Source organism: Monodon monoceros, unplaced genomic scaffold, assembly GCF_005190385.1.
Source record: "Monodon monoceros isolate NGI ecotype Baffin Bay Population unplaced genomic scaffold, NGI_Narwhal_1 Super_Scaffold_1, whole genome shotgun sequence".
NCBI lineage: Eukaryota > Metazoa > Chordata > Mammalia > Artiodactyla > Monodontidae > Monodon > Monodon monoceros.
In genome coordinates this window covers 79,420,470-79,440,195 of record NW_021703765.1, presented here as the reverse complement: position 1 = coordinate 79,440,195, position 19,726 = coordinate 79,420,470, and the positions used below count along the sequence as shown (strand labels likewise).

At 48.0% G+C, this 19,726-nt stretch overlaps 1 protein-coding gene across 4 annotated transcripts in view; it reads right to left on the bottom strand.

The window, feature by feature from the left end:
• Positions 1-19,726, bottom strand: part of TMEM120B (transmembrane protein 120B) — a 45,722-nt gene that overhangs the window by 7,351 nt on the left and 18,645 nt on the right. For all 4 annotated transcript variants that reach the window (XM_029217041.1, XM_029217052.1, XM_029217061.1 and 1 more), the window contains exons 2-6: positions 17,507-17,625; positions 15,612-15,728; positions 11,542-11,601; positions 10,823-10,918; positions 4,970-5,059 (exon numbers count right to left, since the gene is read on the bottom strand). In XM_029217041.1, the coding sequence (XP_029072874.1) occupies positions 4,970-5,059; positions 10,823-10,918; positions 11,542-11,601; positions 15,612-15,728; positions 17,507-17,625 (482 nt within the window). The remainder of the gene's footprint in view (positions 1-4,969; positions 5,060-10,822; positions 10,919-11,541; positions 11,602-15,611; positions 15,729-17,506; positions 17,626-19,726) is intronic.

Below are 19,726 nucleotides of genomic sequence, written 5' to 3'. Positions count from 1 at the left end.
GTTTTAAAATTTCTCCCAGTCTTATTATGTGACGATTGGTGTGTCATGGAGGCTTTAATCTGCATTGTTCTCATAAGTGGATCTCACTGCTCTTAAAACCTTCCAACTCGAACACAGACATCATAAAAGCAGGAACAGCATCTTACCCCTGTCTCCTCTTTGCAGCCCTTCAACAGTTCTGGCCATTAAAATAAAAAGAAAGAAAGAAATGAAAGGGACCTCCCTGGCGGTCCAGTGGTTAAGACTCTGTGCTTCCAATGCAGGGGGCGTGGGTTCGATCCCTAGTCAAGGAACTAAGATCCCACATGCTGCAGGGTGTGGCCAAAAAAAAAAAAAAAAAAAAGAAGTTCTGGCCATAAATTGGGGGTTAAGGCAATGGCCTGTGGATGCTTGAGGAGTTGTGCTGAGGAGCAAGGTTTTAGGTGGCTCTTTATTCCCAGCACTAACAGCATCAGGTAAACAGTAGGTACTCAAGAAATGTTGAAATGAAAACAGTGATGTCCAGGAGGTGCAGCTGGTCTAGATGCCACCAGCACAGAGGTGACAGGAGACTGATGCAGGTGCCACGGGAGTTCACGGGACAGGATGAGACATCCGTCCACTTGTTTGTTCCCAGTCTCCCCTTCCCTGTGTCCCTGTCTTGCCCGTCAAGAGTCTACAAGGACCCCTGGCTCTAATTTTCTGACTGAAAACACAGCTGGCCCCATCCTTAGACTTTCAGCTTGAAGAGCTACCAAGAAGTTTCTGCAAGCCCTGGAGGCCTGGCAAGCCCCACTGTCCTTTGTCCTACCCCGCAAAGGTCCCTTGAGAAATGCCCTCTCTCTGTACAGGAACGGCTGGAGGCAGACACAGGCTCTGGGCAACAAGCTTGGCTGAGCAGCAGCTTTTAATTTCACAGCTCACTGTGCCCAAAGCCCAGCGCTGACAGATGCCACCAATAAACACAGCTCAGCGGCACTGGGAGAGGCTAAAAATGGCCTCTTCCCCAGCGTGCATTCACCAGCCCCATCGTCCATCTGCACACCCCAGGGTTCTGGGCTGGTTTCGTTCACATGTGTGTGTCTGTGTAACAGTTTTACTGTGATGTCGTTCAGACACTGTACAGTTCACCCATCTGAAGTATACAACTCGGTGGTTTTCAGTATATTCAGAGAGTTGTGCAAACATGACCACCATCAGTTTTAGGACATTTTGTGTCACCCCAGACAGAAAGCTGCACCCGTTAGCAGTCACCCTCTGGGCCCGTTCTGCCACAGAAACGAAGCCTGCAGGAGCTTGTGGGCTTTTTAAATGAGCAGACAGTAGATGCCCCAGGAAGGGTGGCACACTGCATGGCCAGCATGTAGGGACAGCATGTCCTGGTATCTGGGGATTGTGCCCGGAGAGCTCCCTTCAGGGCACGTCAGCCATGTTTGCATGTGTGCATAAGACCTGGGCACCAGTCACTATTCAACCCCTGGCTGGCTTTGAGCTTCGGGTCAATCTGGGCGGCTGGGGGAATGGCTTCTACACGGAGGCACCCTCTTGCCCCTGCCACCCCTACACCTCTGTATCCTAGGAAAGGCCCTTATAAAAACCCATCAGATCTAGGCATTGGTGGGTTGGCTTGCCAGAAAAGCCAGCGTGATTCCTGATTCATTATTCATTCTGGCCCGGAACTAGGGCAGAGGACATCTGTTTTGCCTGCCTGTCAATCACTCCCTATTCTGGTTCTCTCCCTTATCGTTCCTTCGGGGAATCACCTCACCCCCACACTCAGTCTGGGTGGCTCAGTGGAGCTAAGATAACTGGGCACATCACCCAGAGCCAGCCAATCAGGGCTCCGCATCCCTCCAGCCACAGTGATTGGGGCAGGGATGAGCATGTGACCTGCACCTAGCCAATTGGAAGTCTGTCTCAAGATCACCCCTAGGCCAGTAGAGGAAAGATGCTCTTTCCTCTCGGACTGCTGATCTGGTAGAATGCTGGCCTGGGCTGCTGGGAGCCAGTGAAGGAGATAACAGAATAAGGAGAAGGAGGGGGGCTGTTACATTGTTTGAGCCCTTCTGACCTCCCTGAACTATTCATATGCTCCCATAAATACCCCTCACGTTTACTCCTATCAGGTGGTTTTCTGTCATTTGCAAAATCTGCAAGGGAGGCTGACTTGCTTATTACACTAATTGAGCTAATGAGCTACATCTCACATGGGAAGCATCAGACACAAACCAAGGGTGGCTCCAGCCCACGATGGGGGGCATCCTCCCCACACCCCACCTCTCCAGGCCCTTCTTCCCCCAATACACCCCTAATTCAGGTCTCAGATGCAACTGGGAACAGGACGAAAAAGGCCCCGTCAGGCCAAAACTTGGGCAGCAGGCCTCCAGGAAACCCATATGGCTCAGTTCCAGCTGTCTTTCGAACACAGGTATGGCCCCAATGACCTTCCCCTCATTGCAGAGCTTGGGTTCAATTCATTTCTACATAGACCCTGGGGTGTTTACTGGGTATCGACTGTGAGCTCCAGAGCTAGCCCTGAGACGCTTCAGAAATAAGAAAGGTAGTATTCATACCAATCCGGACCCACTCCCTCTTCCTCACTGTGCTTTCTTGAAAGGGTTTCTTAGCTATTCCCTAATAAGTGCCAAGTGTGAGGGGAAACCTCACAGGCATCTCCCTTGCCCGCCCCCAGGAGAGGAATCAGCTCTGAGAAGGAGCTGGGGGAGGATGGAGGCTAAATACCCAACAGATGTTGAGGATGAGTCACAAGTTTTAATCACCCAGATTCCATCCACCTGCCATGCCTCCCTCCCCCACAAATTGGCCACAACTCCCACAGTCATTCCAGAAAACGAGACACCTTTACGGGCCCACCCCACTCATTCCACACTCCCACCACCAACACATCTGTTGTCCCATCAGAGCACAAGCCCTAGGGAGGCCCCAGAAAAGGCCCCATTAAAGTGTCAGGAAAGTGAGGGGGCTTTGGAACCCCACTTTCCCCCTTCAGCCCTCCTCCCTGTTTTCTGGGTGTGCCCCACACTTGCAGGCACCTCCACTCAGTCCTGCTCCCTCCTCTCGGGGACCACCCCCCCCCAACCACATCCACAGAAAAAAGTGACCAGGATAGCTCTTACTAAAGTGTTAGTGACTGTTAGAGATGGAGCATGTCCCTGAACACTCTTAATATGAGCCCAGCAGGAGGAGGGAACTCCGAGGCCGACAGCAAGCCCAGGGATGCACAAAGAGAATTAGTAACAAGAAAGCCTGGCCCATTGTCCTGGGCCCATTTCCCCACTATGTACTACTCTGAGTCCCCTCCGACCCCACCCAAAAGCTGTAAGACACTATTCACTACAATTAAGGAAAACTACAAATGTTATTTATTTGGTAAGGTTTTCTACTTCAGTGTTTCCCAAAGCGTGGGGCATGTACCACCAAGTTTTAGATGGTACCTGGGTGTAACACTAGATGATACTGAATCACGTGGTGAGAAGTCATGTTTTCTGTTCTTTCCATTCTCCTGATTAAGCCAAGGAGAGAGTCTCAGTTAAATGCTAGGACACCTTTAATGCCTCTTGAGATCTGCTCATCTCCCTTTTTACACACATACACATGCTGAAGAGAAATAGCAGGCCTCAGGAAGGAAGATTACTGACTTCAATAAATTAGACAATGAAAATGAAAATCTAATTTTACACTATTTCCTCTTTCCTGCAATTGATGCTGCTTTTCCACGTATGGTGGTGAAATAGTTTCCTTTTAAAATTAATGTTTATTTACGTAGAAAAAAAAAGGAAGGATGGATTTAAAACGTGAGAAAATTATCATCCAGGTGATATTGGACATGGTAAAAATGGTGTGCATGGGACAAGAATGAATGCAGTTTGAGAAACACTGATCTTTTCTAAAGGGCTACATGCTACAGGGCTGCATACCTAAGAACTGCTGTTCCCCTGGTCCTTACCTCTTGGCTCTACGTTCAGGGTAAGGCCCGGCAGGGCAGGGATATGCTATAAGAGACCACTGGGCAGAGAAGTAAGATGGTGGCAAATTATTTGGGGGTTTGGCAAACACCCCAATCTTAAACACACAGCTCCTGGCCGTTCCTTACCAGCCCCCAGGAAGGAGGAAGTGGGGAGGGGTGGGAGGTTGTTACTTTTTGTTTCGGGAAAAACAGGGACAAGAATGGTGTGCAGAGGTTCAAATGGACACCCCCAAAAGGCATCCGACCTATGGAAAATGGGTTCTGCAAGTGGCAAGTCGTGGATCTTAACTCAGTCCCGAGACTCTCATTGCCCTGTGAGAGGACCATCCACTTTTCTCACCAGAATCCATTCAACCTTCTGGTGACAGTACCCTGATTTCCTCTGCGAAACCATTCCTCTCCTGACACTCAGCTTCTAGGCTTTCATTGACAGCCCTGGGGGTGGGCACAAGGCTCACAACCAGCCAATCAGAGCGGCACATTCTCTGGCCACAGCGATTGGTTCAGAGATGGGCACGTGATCAGTGAGTGCCAGTAGGACCCAGTGAGACTCTTGGAAGAGAGGAACGTGCCCTATTTTGCTGGGAATGCTAGAAATAAAGATGTGAGCCTGGAGCTGCTGGGGGCTCCTACCTGGAATCTGAGAATAAAAACAGCACAGTAGAAGGCATAGGTGAGAGGCAGAGAGACACTGGGTCCTGATGACATTGTCTGAACACCTGGATTAAGCCTTACCTGAAGTCAGTGCCAATGGACCCATTCCTTGTTATGAGAATATAAATTTCCTACTTGAGTCAGGGTTTCTTGTAAGCAAGAGACTGAGCACAGCAAATGGGGTGCAGCAGCCGATACCGTTTTCCTCCTCCCTGGGTCTGAACGGTCATGAATACCCCACCCCCACAAGGAGGAAGGGAACGCAAGGCGAGGGTGACAGCCCTCACCTCCATGACAGATTTCCCTTTGGCTCCCCCATACCCGCCACAAAGCTGGGCCCCCAATTACCTCGAGCCGTTGCTGATGAGAATACTCTCCCGAATCGTCAGGGTGCAGTAATACCATACCAGCAGGAAGTTAAAGACTTCGTCTGTCACCCTGGCATAGAGAAACAGCGCCCGGGAGGGGGGGGGGCAGGCATGAGAACCAGGGACGGCTGTCCCCGCCACCACAGCTGGACAGCAAACCAGGATGAGAACCGCCCACAGAGGCATGCCTCCAGAAATCCCCAGTGACCCCGGGAAGGCGGCGGCGTGTCTTCTCTCCACCTAGAATGCCCATCCCCCCGCTCACCTTTCTACATGAATCCTACCTGCCCTTAAGGCCCTAGCTGAGGTTTCCCCTCCTTCCTTGACCGCTCAGCCCACGACAACCTGTTTCCCTTCTAAATTTGACATCTGTCTGATATGCAATTTCTGGTGGGATGACAAGAGAAGGACTTGAAGCAGGAAACCTAATTTGCAATTTTAAACTGTCTGCAGTGTAAACTCCTTCCATCCCCTTCGACCGTCTGTAAACTTTGCTGCACATACAAAAAGATGAACTTAAGAACTCCCTGGGCTTCCCTCGTGGTACAGTGGTTAAGAATCCTTCTGCCAATGCAGGGGACACGGGTTCGAGCCCTGGTCCGGGAAGATCCCACGTGCTGCGGAGCAACAAAGCCCGTGCGCCACAACTACTGAACCCGCGTGCTGCAACTACTGAAGCTCGCGTGCCTAGAGCCCGTGCTCCGCAACGAGAAGCCACTGACCGCAATGAGAAGCCTGCGCACCGCAACAAAGAGTAGCCCCCGCTCGCCGCAACTAGAGAAAGCCCGCGCGCAGCAATGAAGACCCAACACAGCCAAAAATAAAATAAATTAATTAAAAAACCCCCCTGCCTCCTCTACAGTGGGCAGAACAGGCCTTAAAGGCAGGCAGAACATGGCAGCTAGAGTCGTGCTGTGCCCTGGTCAGAGGGGTGAGCCTTAGACACGCTGTGCATGACCTTGACTGGCCTCAACTTTGCCATCTGTACAATGGGAAGGTTGACCCCCTCCATGAGCATTCCTGGGTGAAGGATCCTGGGACAGAGCCAGCAACAGACAGCCCCTCAGAGGGCTCCCCCGCCACTGGCTCTCTCTGACGGGCCCTCGATAAAGACTCTATCTTTGACCCCAACAGGAAGCAGCTCTGTACCTCCTGGTGTCACACAGATCCATTTGTCGTGGGAACAGAAATGACTGCATGGGGAGGGAGAACACCCCCGATCTCCTCCATTCTATCCCTGAACTGGGAGATCCTTTTCCCCAACTACAAAGGCCCTGGGAGGGAAATAGGAGGATACAACTTTAACAATAATAAAAGACGTTGGGAGACGTCTGGGAGAGTCTGTGAGAATGAAAATGAGAGACTCCTAATTACTTAAATGTGTAAAGTCCCCAAAGAAGAGATGACAGTTGAGTAGGGCCTTGAAGGTTAAATATACGGAAATGTGCTTTCATTAGTGTTGATAATAACTAAATTTGACCTGTTGAAATGGATACTTGTACCTATTATGCTCACTTATACTGTTCCACTTTTTATTTATTATTTACTTATTTGTTATCTTTTGGCCACGCCGTGTGAGGCATGTGGGATCTTAATTCCCCAACCAGGGATCGAACCTGCGTGCCCTGCATTGGAAGTGTGGAGTCCTAACCACTGGACCGCCAGGGAAGTCCCATGCTCCGCTTTTTATTTTGTAGACAATTATAGCACAAATGCTACATATTGCATAAATGTGTATATTAAAATACCTGTTTAAATCTTAGACCAAATAATCAATTTGATATACTAAATGCTATCTTTAAAAAAGACATTGGAAGGTGTCTTTTAAGCTATGCGACCCTGTTTCATGGTCACAGATGACAGACTCTCAGCCCCGCTGAACCACTGCCTGCAGAGGTAGTCTCGGGAGGGTCAGGAACAGACTCTGGAGACACGGGGCCTGAGTTCCAATCCAGACTCTGCCTCTTCCCAGCTGTGGGACCAAGGACAAGTCAGTGATTCTCCTGTGCCGTCACCTCCCCATCTGTAAAGTGGGGAGAGTCACAGCACCTCCCGGGTAAGCTGCTGTGAGCAGCAGCTGAATTTAGAGCAGTGCCTGCAGCCTAGGAAGAGCCATGGGTGTCCCCTGTAATAATAATTTGGGAAGCACCACAGAGCGCCCAGAGTCCAAGAAATGAGTCTCATATGTCTAACTCTGAGGAAATCAAAGGCCTACTTGACTTGAACAGGAAACGGGGGAGTGAAGACGGCCCCCCACTGCAGAGGGTCACTTAGATATCTCCAGACAGGAGGCAGCCCCAGAAGCGAGCGGTGGGGTTACCAGCACAGTTTCCACTGGTCCCTTCCTATATCAGTAAAGAGAGGAGTGAAAATAGTTTTATGGCCCTGGCACGTTAGGGACATGCTTGAGGTGCTGGTCTCAGTCTGCCCTGCCAAAGTGTTTGAGTTTCCTGTTGCTGCTGTAACAAATGAGCACATACTTAGTGGCTTAAAGGAACACATTTATTCTATTACAGTCCTGGAGGTCAGAGTCTGAAATAGGTCATCAGGCCAGAGCCGTGTTCCTTCTGGAGGTTCCAGGAGAGAATCCACTTCCTTGCCTTTTCCAGCTTCCAGAGGCCGCCCACATTCCCTGTCTCATGGCCTCACGTCACTCTGACCTCTGCTTCTGTCATCACATCTCCGACTCTGACCCTGCTACCTCCCACTTATTAGGACCCTTGTGATTACACTGGGTTGCCTGGATAATTCAGGATAATCTCCCCATCTCAAGATTCTTAACTGAATTATCTGCAGAGATCTTCTGCCAGGTAAGGTCACGCGTTCGCAGGTTCTGAGGACTGGAACACGCACATCTTTGGGGACCATTATTCAGCCTGACACACTAGGCGAGCACTAACTACTGGGAACTTGCAACGTTGCAGGCATTTTACGTGGACGATCTCTCTGGACCCTTGAACAACCCCACAGGGCTGGCTCTCATGGCAGATGCATGTACCCCACCCATTCCCATCTGCATAGCTTCCAACAGCTGGAACGTGCAACTCCTGGTGCGCCTAGGGGCTTTCTCAGGCCACCAGAGCTCACCCTGCCGGTGCCAGAGGCAGATCAGGAGGGCAGGGGGATTAACACTCTCTGGGAGTCAATCCTTCCTAGACTGACAGCAGTCAGAGGATAAATACCACCTGCTCCCTCGCCCCTCGGGTGGGATAACTGAGACACATCCTTCTCTGTCCCACAGTTCCCCAGCAGCACTGAACTCCAGGTGCCCACAGGATAACCCTTCCTTGTCTCACTTCCATTCCCCTACCAGTGTTTCCTAGGATCACCTCCCAAATAAACTATGGGCACTCAAATACTTGTCTTGTGGGGGTGGTTTCTTCTGGGGGAACCCAAACTAAGACAGTACTACTTCCCATTTTACAGATGAGGAAACTGAGGTTCAGAGATGAGCTGCCCATCCAGGCCCCCTCGCCTGCCCTATTTTTAACCCACAGAAGGCGTAGTGGGCTAAACAGTGTCCCCCCCGCAAATTCATATCCACCCAGAATCTCAGAATATGACCTTATTGGGAAATAGGATCTTTGTAAATGTAATTTAGTTAAGATGAGGTCATACTGGGTTACTTTTTTTTTTTTGGCCATGCCGCATGGCTTGCAGGATCTTAGTTCCCCGACCAGAGATTGAACCCGGGCCCTTAGCAGTGAAAGCGTGTTGTCTTAACCACTGGACTGCCAGGAAATTCCCGAGGTCATACCGGGTTAGGGTGAGCCCTAAATCCAATCACTGTGTCCTCATTAGAAGACCATGAGAGAGACACAGGGAAGATAGCCACGTGACGACGGAGGCAGAGGCTGGAGTCAGTCTTAAACCAAGGGAACGCCAAGGACTGCCGGTCACCATCAGAAGCTGGGAGAGGCAAAGGAGGATCCTCCCCTAGAGCCTTCAGGGCGAGCACGGCCCTGTCAACCGTGATTTCAACCTTGATTTCAGCCTTCTGGCCTCCAGAACTGTGAGAAAATATATTTCTATTGTTCTAAGCCACGCAGCTTGTGGTGCCTTGTTACGACAGCCCCAGGAAATGAATACAGAAAGGGATGGGAGACATGGAAATGCCAGGCCCTCAGTGAGCCTTAGATCTCGACAACACACCACAGGTTTGTCCTTTGAGGGCCCTAGAGGCCCCAGGGCAAGGCAATCTGGTTGCACATCAAGAACTTCTACCCCTTCCAGGGGGCATGTGAGCAGGCATTACTGGCGTGAGCAGCCTTTGCCCTCCAGGGAAATGCGCCAGGCCTGAGGCAGCAGGCCGCCACGGGCCCAGGGCCTGAAAGAGCCTTTGTTTGGACACTCAAGTGGGCAGACCAGCAACTGGACTCCCAGCCAAGCGCCTGTCAGGAAATAAACCCTTGACACGTGGGCCAAATGCCCAAGCCACACTTGGGGAGAAAAGCCAGGGCCAGAGAGAGGAACGAAACCCCTGGGGCAGCACAGCCTCAGCTCACTGGCCTCGTCCTACGCTAACAGAGCAGCCGGCACTCTCAACCACAATGCTGGGTGCCAGGCACTGGGCAGAGCCACGCACCGTGTTAACACACTGAATTGTCATGACAACCCAGGGAGGCAGGGCCTGGTGTCACCCTCGTTTTACAGATGGGGAGACTGAGGCATCCAGAGGAAGCTGCCCATAGCAACAGCCAGTAAGTTTCAAAGCCAGGATTCAAACATGGGCAGTCTGTGGTCAATCTATTTCCTTCTTTCTTTTCTTCCTTTCTTTTTATTTCCTTCCTTCCTTTCTTTCTCCCCACCCTACCCCCCACTGCCTTTCTCTTTGTAACTGAGATATAATTCACATACCATAAAATTCACCCTTTTAAAGTATACGACTCAGTGGTTTTCAGTATATTAACAGTTGTGCACCCATCACCACTATCTAATTCCAGAACATTCTCACCACTCCAAAATAAAAACCCATGTCGCCCTGAGCAGTCACTCCCCGTTTCCCCTCCCCCCAGCCCCTGACAACCACTAATCTGTTCTCTGTCTCTATGGTATCTGCCTATTCTGGACATTTCATACGAATGGGTTCATATAGTAAGTGACCTTTCGCATCTGGCTTCTTTCACTCAGCATCATGTATTCAAGATTCATCCATGTTATAGCATGTGTCGGTACTTCATTCCTTTTTGTGGCCAAATAGTATTACATTGTATGGGTGGACCACTTGGGCTCTTTCTCAACTACTACGTTAAAAGGTCGCTTCAGCAGCCGTTTAGTAGATACTTGTTGGGCAGATAGGACGGCTATTTCCCATAAGAAATGGTCCTTCCTGGGCTTCCCTGGTGGCACAGTGGTTAAGAATCCGCCTGCCAATGCAGGGGACACGGGTTCGAGCCCTGGTCCTGGAAGATCCCACATGCCGCGGAGCAACTAAACCCGTGCGCCACAACTACTGAGCCTGTGCTCTAGAGCCCACGTACCACAACTGCTGAGCCCATGTGCTGCAACTACTGAAGCCTGTGTGCCTAGAGCCCATGTGCCGCAACAAGAGAAGCCACCGCAATGAGAAGCCCGCGCACCACAACAAAGAGTAGCCCCCGCTCGCCGCAACTAAAGAAAGCCCGCGTGCAGCAACGAAGACCCAACGCAGCCAAAAATAAATATATTTAATTTTTTAAAAAATGGAAGAAAAAAAAAGCAATGAATGGTCCTTCTTTACCCTACACCTTATCACACCAAATGCTGTAGATGCAGGAGAGACCTTGGATCCCTCTCTCATGGCCCTCTCCTCACCCCTGTATGCCCACACACACACACCACCACACCCCATCACCTGTAGTGAAGGACAAATCGACATGCCACAGCACCCAGGAGCAGGATGATGGTCAGGTAGAGCTTGAACTTCTCATACTCATCCTTGTAGGCAAATCTGCAGAGACAGACACCCCCAGGAAAGGTCACATAACTATAGCCCACCTGGGGGAAGGACCCTGACCCCATCAGATCTTGACCTGCTGATCACACTAAGGGAGAGACTTTGAATTAACGGTGATGATTAATTAGGGAAAGAGGGCCAGTGTGCAAAGCTTCCATGTCCCTGGACTCCTGGTTTAAGGTTCCAAGCCTGTGATGGGCAGGAAGCAGAGATAGGGTCTCCTCCCCCAACCAGCTACTTCAGTGGAAAAGCCACGGCTCCATTTCCCCTGGTAACTGATGGATTTTGGGTGGACAGGACTGGACTGCCTACCTCCCAGGAGGAATGTGTGTAACAAGGCGTGGAACGGAGCAGGGGCCATTTCTCATGGGAAAGTGGCAGTCCTGTCCACCCCAGGTATTGACTCTGTGAAAGGAAGGAAGGAAACCTCCCCCAGGTGGTCCACCCACTGAAGAAGAGACCTCAGAGTCTCGTCCAAAAGACCAAAGCCAGACTCCCAACTGTGAACGTTTTTTTATTTATGCAAAAATACTAGCTTGGTCCCATTTCTCCTGAGTTGCAAGAGCAAGATGCCTGGATTCTGTAAAGCCAAGTGGAGGGTTGTCTGGGATACTTACTTGGCCTGGTTGCTGAGAAGGGTCACATTCACGTTGCCGAGAACCAGATTTAAGTAGAGCCTGGAAGGAAAGACCTGTGAGGGTCACCATGTTAACAGCCCCAGGAGTGGTCCCCAACCAAAAATATCCAAGCTTAATAAGCATAGCACTGAGCACCGGATATTAGAAAATAGGGTGCTAAGCTCAGCAGTAAAAGCCTCATGTGGAGCGAGAATGAAAATGATTAAGTAGAGAACATGACAGCTGTGACATGACCTTCATGATTAACCCATTTCTCCCCATTTCAGCTGGCTTAGAGACCATATTTCCTAGCCTCCCTTGCAGCTAATGTGAGCACGTGACTAAGCTCCAGCCAATGAGGTGAAGGCATGTGTACAGTTTCTAGGTCAATTTAAAAAGGGCTCTTCCTAAGCATACAAATCTTAAGTATACAACATGATGAATTTTTATATATTTACATATCCATGTAACCAACACCCAGATCAAATAAAATGCTTCTAGCTCCAGGAGGTGCCCTCATGCCCCCTCCCGGTCAGTAAACCGCCCCTCCCCGCAAGGATGCCCACTGTTGTGTTAGCTTTCCCTGTTTCTGAACTTCACATAAATGTATACAATGTATTCTCTTTTATGTCTGGATTCTTTCCCTCAATAATAAGTCTGTGAGCTTCATCCACATTGTCTGCATCAGTGGTTCCTTCTTTCCCGTTGTGTATATTATTCTATGGAGTGGAGGTACCACAATGTAATTATTCATTCTACTGTTGGTGAACATTTGACCTGTTTTCAGTTTTTGGCTATTATGAATAGAGCTGCTGTGAATGTTTTTCTTTTTTTTTTAAAACTTGAGATATAATTCACATGCCATAGCATTCACACTTTTAAACACTTTTAAAGCATACAATTTAAGATGAATTGAGAAAAAAAGATGTGATATATATATATATATATGTATGAACAATGGAATACTACTCGGTCATAAAAATGAAATGTCATTGGCAGCAACACGGAAGGACCTAGAGATTATCATACTAAGTGAAGTAAGTCAGACAGAGAAAGACAAATATCATGTGATATCACTTATATGTGGAATCTAAAATATGGTACAAATGAACTCATTTACAAAACAGAAACAGACTCACAGACATAGAAAACAAACGTATGGTTACCAAAGGGGAAGGGGTGGGAGAGGAATAAATTAGGAGTTTGGGATTAGCAGATACAAACTACTGTATATAAAATAGATAAACAATAAGGTCCTACTGTATAGCACAGGGAACTATATTCAATATCTTGTAATAAACTATAATGGAAAAGAATATGAGAAAGAATATACAAATGTGTGTGTATATAAATGAATCACTTTGCTGTACACCAGAAACTAACACAACATTGTAAATCAACTATACTGCAATAAAAAAAATTATGATTATATTATGTACATATGTGTGTATGTACATATATATTTTCATCCCCCACTCCCTTCTAGAATGTAAGCTTTGAAAGCGCAGAAACTTTGACTTATTCGGAGCTTTATCCACTGTACACAGAATGGTGCTGGGCACAAAGTAGATGCTCATGAAACTTGTTGAATAAAATAAATATTAAAAAAATTAAAAAAATAAAGTATACAACTTAGTGGTAATCATTTTGTAATGTACAGAAATATCAACTCACTATGTGTACCTGGAACTAAAAAAAAAAAAAAAAAGAATAAATAATAAAGTGAGCTCATAAAAAAATTTTTAATTAAAAATAAATTATACAATTTAATGGTTTCTGATATATTTATAATGTTGTGCAACCATCAGCATCACCTAATCCCAGAACATTTTCATCACCCCCAAAAGAAAGCCCATACCCGCTATCAGCACATTTCCCACTCCCCCCAGCCCCTGGCAACCACTAATCTACATTGCATCTGTATGGATCTGTCTATCCTGGACATTTCGTATAAATGGACTCATGCAATATGTGGCCTTTTGTGTCTACCTTCCTTGCTGTGAACATTCAGCACTCATTTCCACCATACACACACACACACACACACACACACACACACACACACACACACACACCCAGGAGTGGAATTTCTGGGTCGTATGGTATGCATGTGTTTGGCTTCAGTAGGAAATGGCAAACATTTTTGTAAAAAGGGATCTGCTTGCCCTCTGCTGCCTGACTCTTCCCTGTTTCCTGAAAATGAGATGGTGTGAGCCAGCTTTGGCCATGTAGCTGAGGACAACTCCCCAAGCAGGGGTGAAGTAGTAAGTTGGAAAAGGACTCTGAGTCCCTAGGTGACCTTGGGAGCCCACCACTCTTGGCCTTCAGGAGTCCACTCACCTCTGGACTGTTGTTAAGAGACAAAAACCACGCATGTTTGAGCCATTGTGCCATTAGGCTTCTGTTACAATAGCCTGTACTCTAACATACTAATAAAGGTGCAAATAAAGGGTTATGAGATCTCAGGGGAAGAAGGGTTAATTTCACAGAGGGAGAGAGAGGGGTTTGGAAAGGCTTCACTGAGGTGGTAACATGTGAACTGGGTTTTGAAGGATGAGTAGAAGTTTGAGAGGAGAAAAGGGAACAGGAGAGCCTTCTTTCTAGCTATGAGCAAATTCTAGGGGCATTTCCAAGTCTGGTGTACCTGGAGCAGAGGTGTGAAAAGACCATCCATTTTTCCCACCTAGCATATAGTCCCCACTTCCTAGAAGGGCAGTACAATTTCCCTTCAGAGAGTCACTTTTCCCCTAGGCTCTAGGGTAAGGCACATGACCCAGGTTCAGCCAAGGTGGTGCAACTTCCTGACTGGGTCAATATCAATCATGTGACACAATCTAGGCCAATAAGAATCAGTAACAGGACGTTTCCCAGAACTACTAAAGAACAAAGAGGCATTCTCTACTGGATTTGCTAAGTGGGTAGGATGCAAACCCAGAGCTGCTGGGGCTAGCTTGTAGAGAAAGCCTGCCTAAGAATAAAACTCATATGCTGGAAAAGAGAGTAAAAAGAAAGCTAAATGAGGGACACAGCCTAACAGTATCATTTGAGCAGCAGGATCCAGCCATACCTATAGATACACCTGGACTTTACAGTTACAAGAGCCAATAAATCCCCTATTTTTAATTAAGCAACTCTGAGTCGGGTTTTCTGTCATTTACAGTCCAAGGACTCCTGACTAATGTAACATGCAAAGAGGACTAGGGAGATTGGAGCTGGGAAAGTGGATCTGAGCCACACTCTAAAAGAAGGTTATGCTGTTTCATTCTGTAAAAAGCTATCGCCACCCAAAGCCTAGAGTTTTTAACCAAATACAGCAAAAAAGAAGACAAGAGGAAGGGCTCTGGTAGAAGGCTCTGACTTAGGGCTAGGCCAAACCAGGAAAAAAGTCAGGGTGCTTCCCAGGACGTACTTTTAGCTGCCCACGTCAAGTCATGATACAATATTGTAAGGATCTCTCTCTGGAACAGGGTGGCGGTGATGTCACTTGAGGAAGGAGATGGGACTTCTCTGAAGGAGGAAGATGGAAAGAACACAAGCTCTAGAGTCAGAATGTCTAGTGTTCACATCCTGGCTCAGCCAAAGCCGGTCTGAGCCACCTGGGCAAGATACTCCCTAATGTCTCGTCTCTGAACCTTGCAGAATGCAGATTCCTGGACCTGACTCACCAGGTTGTTGAGGATGAAGTGAGTGACATCAGGAGAGCCCCCAGCATGATGCAAGGCATACAGCAGGCTCTCCATAAATGTTTGTTCTCTTAAGAGAGAACACCTTTCCTCTGGACCCCAGGTGGCATCAGGCATGTGGCAGATCCTGGGAACCAGATCTTTCATCTTGTTCCTTGAAAAAGCCCTTCCAGGAATGTCACTACCACACGGGAGGGGCTGAGGTCCCCTCCTGGGTCCATGGAGAGATGTGTAAGGAAGCTTCCTTCTCTTTCCTGCCCTTGTTCCCTCCTTTTCACCTTCAACTCAAGCCCCAACAGGGAGGCAGGAGTCACACAGACCAGGTGCTCCAGGCCGGGGCATCTGCCCACAGCGCTGGGGGTTGGGGAGTAGGTCCCCAGCTCCTACCCGTTCTTCTTGGGCAGGTAGGCCTCCATGTCAAAGAAGACATTCTGCCGCTCCTTGACGTTGGCGCCCAACTGCTGAATGAGCTCTGCCTCCTTCCGACTGGCGTGGCGCTTGTACCTGTGGTCAGAGGTGTGGGCGTAAAGAGAAGCAGGGGCGTTACACAGACTGCAGGAAGAATCTGGAAACTCTGGGTACCGCCCTCCCATCTTGCCATCACAATGCTTCTCACAACCTCAGTCCTCCACCTGTATTCTCTGCGTTTGATGCTGACTCCCTGCTAGTCTTGTGACCTTGGGAATGTCCTTCAACCTCTCTGCCTTATTTTCCATACCTCAAACACAGGGATACATCCCATCAGTCTTACCTTATAGACAATATCAATGTGAGAATAAAGTGACTAAGTGCAATGTTAAGCATTTAGAATACCGAACACAAAGTACAAGTTCAATGGATATCTACTGGCAGTACTACTTTCCAGGCTACTCTATAGGAACAACCTGAAGATTACTAAGAGTACAGACAGGAAGAATGCTTTGAAAGTATAAGCAGTCAACCAACCAAGGTCTGACTGTTATTCTTTGGTGACATTTAATCTCAAAACCAGAAAAACAAGTCATAGACGCTCTCAGAATAGCAGGGGTCCTTGGTGTAAGAACATAACTCACGGGTCAACCTTCTAACTCAGTGGTTCTCAATTGGGGAAACCTGGGATGAGAGCACTTCCCAAACCATGAAGACACTGTCTGGGAACATTTTGGTTGTCAAGACAGGGGTAGAGGGTTCTACTGGCATCTAGTGGGTAGAAGCCAGGGATGCTGCTAAACATCCGACAATGCACAGGACAGCCCCCAACAGCAAAGAATTATCAATAGTGCCACGACTGAAAAACCCTAGACAGATGAAAGACTCTTGAGTCCTGTCATCAGTAAGATGTGTTTTTCCAAGGGTGGTGATGTCATTACATGGAACCATCCACACTCTACACCATGACTAATGGGCCTCCATTTCCAAAATGGTCAGTCAAGGATAGGGGTATATTCAGTAACCGTCCCAAAAACTGTCCACCAGGGAAAGGAAGAATTGACCAGGATTCCAGAATTGTCACAAACTCTGGAATGGAGGCCCAGCTAAGTGACCTGGGACGAGCCACTCAGAGCATGTTTTCCTGCCTCCCTAGGGGGGTCACAGTATCCAGCAGACGCCTTCACCTGCAGGGGGTGAGAGCACTTCTCAAGCCGTGAAGACATGGGATTAGGAAGTGAACAGGTGATCCTGGCCTCAGGAACTGAACTAAGTCATGAGCTCAAGCATATCCCCACCAGGGATGCCAGACTTCTCACCCCCTCCACCAGAGAGCCCGGTGAGGAGTGAGCTCCCACACCCGTGAGAAGGATACTTGCTATTTACCTGCCCAGTAGGACTTATTAGAAGACCTTTCCTCTGGGGAACTACGCCTCATCCTCGCCCCATCCCGTATGGTTCAAGTAGGGCTGTCCCATCCCCCAGGTCCATAAAGTGAACATATGACCGAGTCTTGTCCAACCAGAGTCTCAATGACTGGTTTGCAGACTGGTACGTGACCAATTCCAGCCAATGGGGATCATGCCCAGAACTTCTGCTGGTGTGGCTGAGCCAGTAGGAAGAAAGGCTGGAGGATAAAAGCCTGGCACTGTTGGTGGCCATCTCAGTGACCATCTCAGCCAAAGTAAAGCCAACCTAGAGGAAGGCAGGATTTAGAGGAAAAAAACAGATTCCTAAAAACACCCTTTGACCCCTGGATCCAGTGATGCCTGAAGCCACTCCTGGTTTTTTCCATTAAAATTTCCATTCTCTGCTCAAGCCAGGCCAGTTTTGAGTTGGGATTCAGGGTAGCCTTTGAGTTGCAGCCAGCCTACCTCTGGAGCGTGCACTTCAGGTCCTTCAGTCGTGTCTTCTGCTTGCTGATGGAGCTGCTGCACGAAGTCTGGAGTGCGGTCAGCTCCTCCAGCTTCTGCCTGTAGATCCTGTGAGTATCCTAAGGGACGGAGCAGCCCAGGTAGCGTGTGCAGGAGGACATAATGGGGTCATTTTTCAGTTTGCTTGTGTCTGGGGATGTGACTACAGCAATCACAGTTTCACAGTTAACATGGTACAACTATGGATACAAAGGGAGAAAGGGGTGGGGTGGGAGGAACTGGGAGACTGGGATAGACACTTATACATTATTGATACTACGTATAAAATAGACAACTGATGGGAACATACTGTAGAGCACAGGGAACTCTACCTACTACACTGTGGTAACCTAAGTGGGAGGGAAGTCCAAAAGGGAGGGAATATCTGTATGTGTATGGCTGATTCATTTTGTTGGGCAGTGCAGGCTAATGCAACATTGTAAAGCCGCCATACTCCAATAAAATTAATTTTTAAAAAAGAGAGAGGAAAAAAAAGATGATACAACTACACCTATCAAAGATGTGGCTTATAAAATTGGGACTGGATTTGGGGAAGGCAGCTCAGCACAGCACAGCATTTCTGTAATAAGGAACTACTGTTTTTTCCTGCGCAGGTTCCATCCTTCCTGATGGGAACAGCAACCAAATATGCCTTTGAGAGGTCAGCCACCTCTTGTCAAGTTTTAATCCAGATGGTTTGAGTAGAGCTAACAGTTCCCATGCCAAGAGTGGTCATGTGATCCAGGCCTGGCCAATCAGTATCCTCCAATCCCCTGGCAACTGATTGGTTCAGAGGTGGATACATGACTCAAACTGAGCCAATGAGAGTCAGCCCTGGGACTTTTACCTAGAAGTATTGGTTTAGTGATGCCTTCTTTCTCCTGGGTTTGCTAATCTGGTAGAAGGTACACCTGGGGCTGCTGAGTGGAGAGAGCCTGCCTAAGAATGAAGCCAAACGGAAAATAGAATTGAGACATGGTAAGAGACAGCATTCTCATAGCACCATTTCAGCCCCTGGATCTAACCAAGTCTGAATGTAATGCTATAATTAGTTACATGAATTAATAAATTTCTTTCCTGTTAGTCCAGTTTGAGTTGGGTTTTTGATCCTGGCAATGAAGAGAGCTCTTGCTAAGTCAACTAAGAAAAGGACACACCTCTTCCCTTAAAGCCAACCCTCCCTACCCCAGGCACAGTCACTCCAATACACTCAACATCTCATTCCTGGAAATAACCATTCAGGGCCATAAGGCCAGAGGAAATACAAGAGACTTCACCCCAATGCAGGGAGAATGGAACACAGTAATTTCTCGACATTGCTGCCACAGCACACCTCCCCCCAAATAATGCCATATGCAGGGAAATGACCAGTTTCTTCTACAGTTTGATAATCTAAGACAAATACCAACAATTTGGAGAAAACAATATGGGGGATGGGGACCATAAAATTAAAAACAATAATGCAATGAACATATTTAAAGTGGCTGTTTGCTTGGGTGGTGGAGAATTGTATTAGCAGAGAGACAGAGAAAAAGAGGACAGTCAGACAGGGAGGCCACAGCCTAAACTCTCATGTCTGTCAAGCAGGTTCCTAGATATGAAGGTTAAACCAGAAAATAAAGAAAAAGTGAAGGCCCAGAAGTGAACAGATAGCAATTCGGAGCCACATGGAAGAATGCTGTGAGCGAGACCCCCTTGGCCCCCAGAAGAGAGGGCTCAGTCCCCTGGACTTATACAGTTTCCTCACTCCTTCCCGGGCCCCAAGAGAGGAAAATTGTGTCTCTTTTTTAATTTAACTTTTAATTTTTAAATAATCTCAAACTTCCAGGAAATTCCCTGGCAGTCCAGTGGTTAGGACACGGTGCTTCCACTTCAGGGGGCCTGGGTTCGATCCCTGGTCAGAGAACTAAGATTCCACAAGCCGCGCGACGTGGCCAAAAAATTTAAAATAAAATAAATAATCTCAAACTTCCAAAAGAATTGTAAGAGTACAAAGAGCTCCCCTATACCTTTCGCCCAGATTCACCAACTGTTAGCATTATGACATATTTGCTTTATTCCCGTGTGTGTGTATGTGTGTGCGTTTATGTGTGTTGGGTGTATTCTTTTTCTACATCAGGCATCAGTAAACTACAGCCCACCGGCCAAATCTGCCCACCTGATTTTGTATGGGCAGTAAGC